Source organism: Mandrillus leucophaeus, unplaced genomic scaffold (genome assembly GCF_000951045.1).
Source record: "Mandrillus leucophaeus isolate KB7577 unplaced genomic scaffold, Mleu.le_1.0 Scaffold434, whole genome shotgun sequence".
In the NCBI taxonomy this organism is placed as follows: Eukaryota; Metazoa; Chordata; class Mammalia; order Primates; family Cercopithecidae; genus Mandrillus; species Mandrillus leucophaeus.
Genome location: NW_012104632.1, coordinates 94,539 through 96,302, shown reverse-complemented (window position 1 = coordinate 96,302; position 1,764 = coordinate 94,539). Strand labels below are relative to the sequence as shown.

At 41.0% G+C, this 1,764-nt stretch overlaps 1 protein-coding gene across 4 annotated transcripts in view; it reads right to left on the bottom strand.

Moving 5' to 3' along the window:
• TMTC4 (transmembrane and tetratricopeptide repeat containing 4) overlaps positions 1 to 1,764 on the bottom strand; it is a 72,508-nt gene that overhangs the window by 9,697 nt on the left and 61,047 nt on the right. For all 4 annotated transcript variants that reach the window (XM_011993776.1, XM_011993778.1, XM_011993777.1 and 1 more), the window contains one exon: positions 1,047 to 1,161. In XM_011993776.1, coding sequence (XP_011849166.1) covers positions 1,047 to 1,161 — 115 coding nt within the window. The remainder of the gene's footprint in view (positions 1 to 1,046; positions 1,162 to 1,764) is intronic.

Below are 1,764 nucleotides of genomic sequence, written 5' to 3'. Positions count from 1 at the left end.
ATTGTTCAGTTCCCACCTATGAGTGAGAACATGCGGTGTTTGGTTTTCTGTTCTTGTGATAGTTTGCTAAGAATGATGATTTCCAGCTGCATCCATGTCCCTACAAAGGACACAAACTCATCCTTTTTTATGGCTGTATAGTATTGCATGGCAACACCATCATTTCTTAAAAGACGTTTGGAGTTTTAAAGCGAAGGAGGCAGAGTAACTCCTCATCAATTGAATCTGGTCTGCTCGGGGATAGGAAACCAGATCTTCAAGTCAATGAGCATCATATAAAAAGTAAGAATCCATGGCTCTGAGTGTAGACTGAGGGGGGCTCGTTTGAGTGAAGTCCCTTAACTTGGGGCATGGACCTAGCACTATCCATGTCATTAGCCCCAAGGCCATTCTTGCTCACTTCTGGGTGCTCCCAGCGCCCTAAAGGATGGCCAATGGCAGATAACAGGCTTCAGAAGAAACAAGATACTGTCATACCTCTCCCCCATTACTCAACACCAGTTCTAGATGAAGTGTGACTTTCCCAGAATTCACATTCCAGTATGTCTAAAGAAATTCCATTTTCTTTCTTCTCTTTTTTTTTTTTTTCTGGAGATGGAGTTTTGCTCTTGTTGCCCAGGCTGGAGTGCAATGGCGCTATCTTGGCTCACTGCAACCTCCACCTCCCGGGTTCAAGCAATTCTCCTGCCTCAGCCTCCCGAGTAGCCGGGATTACAGGCATGCACCACCATACCCAGCTAATTTTATATTTTTAGTAGAGACGGGGTTTCTCCATGTTGGTCAGGCTGGTTTCGAGCTCCTGACCTCAGGTGATCTGCCTGCCTCGGGCTCCCAAAATGCTGGGATTACAGGTGTGAGTAACTGTGCCCAGCCTAGAAATTCCATTTTCTAGAAGAATAGACATTTTTGTAATAAAAAATATTTAACTTCATATTTTGTTTTAAAACTCGAGGAAAAAAAGCACAATAATCTCTATTTCCTAAGTCTTCAGTGGCACTTTACTGTGGAGCCATGTCCTGAGATTTGTTCCATCCACCTCTCTGTACCTGTATTGTCGAGGAGTATAATCATGTTGTTCCAGGCTAGGCTGTGCTCTGGTTTTAGCACGGTGGCATTTCTCCACGCGTTCAAGGCATCCACGTGGCGATTGAGATCTGCATACTGAAAATAAAACACACCAAAAAATTAGTATTCTAAGTTTCCTGCTTCCTCGTTCCAAGACATTATGAAACAAAAGAAAAAGCCCAACAAACAAAAATAAAAAACCAACCTAACTTTAATTTATGTAGCTTCTAGTTTTTCATATCAACTCACTGAATCCTCAAAACAATACCAATGAAGTAAATACTATTGTTATCCCCATTTTACAGATGAAGCAACTAAGGCACGAGGAAATGAACTTGCCCAAAGTTATAGACTAGAAACGGTAAAGCAGGAATAAGAACCAGGTCCAAACCTGTAATGTCTCATTTCCTGTTATTTAGTGATTTTAGGAATCAAATCATATTTCAGACTGCTGAAATACTGAAGCAAGCCTCATCATCAGTCTTTTTTACTAAAGACTTCATAAGTTCATTGTTGATAAAGTATTACTTAGAATAGTAAACAAAATGTTTCTCATGATCAAAAGCTATGTGTCCAATTCACCTTCTGAAGGGTGGTCTCGGGGCCTCTTCCTGCCTGCGTCTAACGTAAATACAAAAACAGGAGCATATCAGACATACTTTGTAAAATCCTTGGAAAAGTCTCCTATGGTAAGGTAAA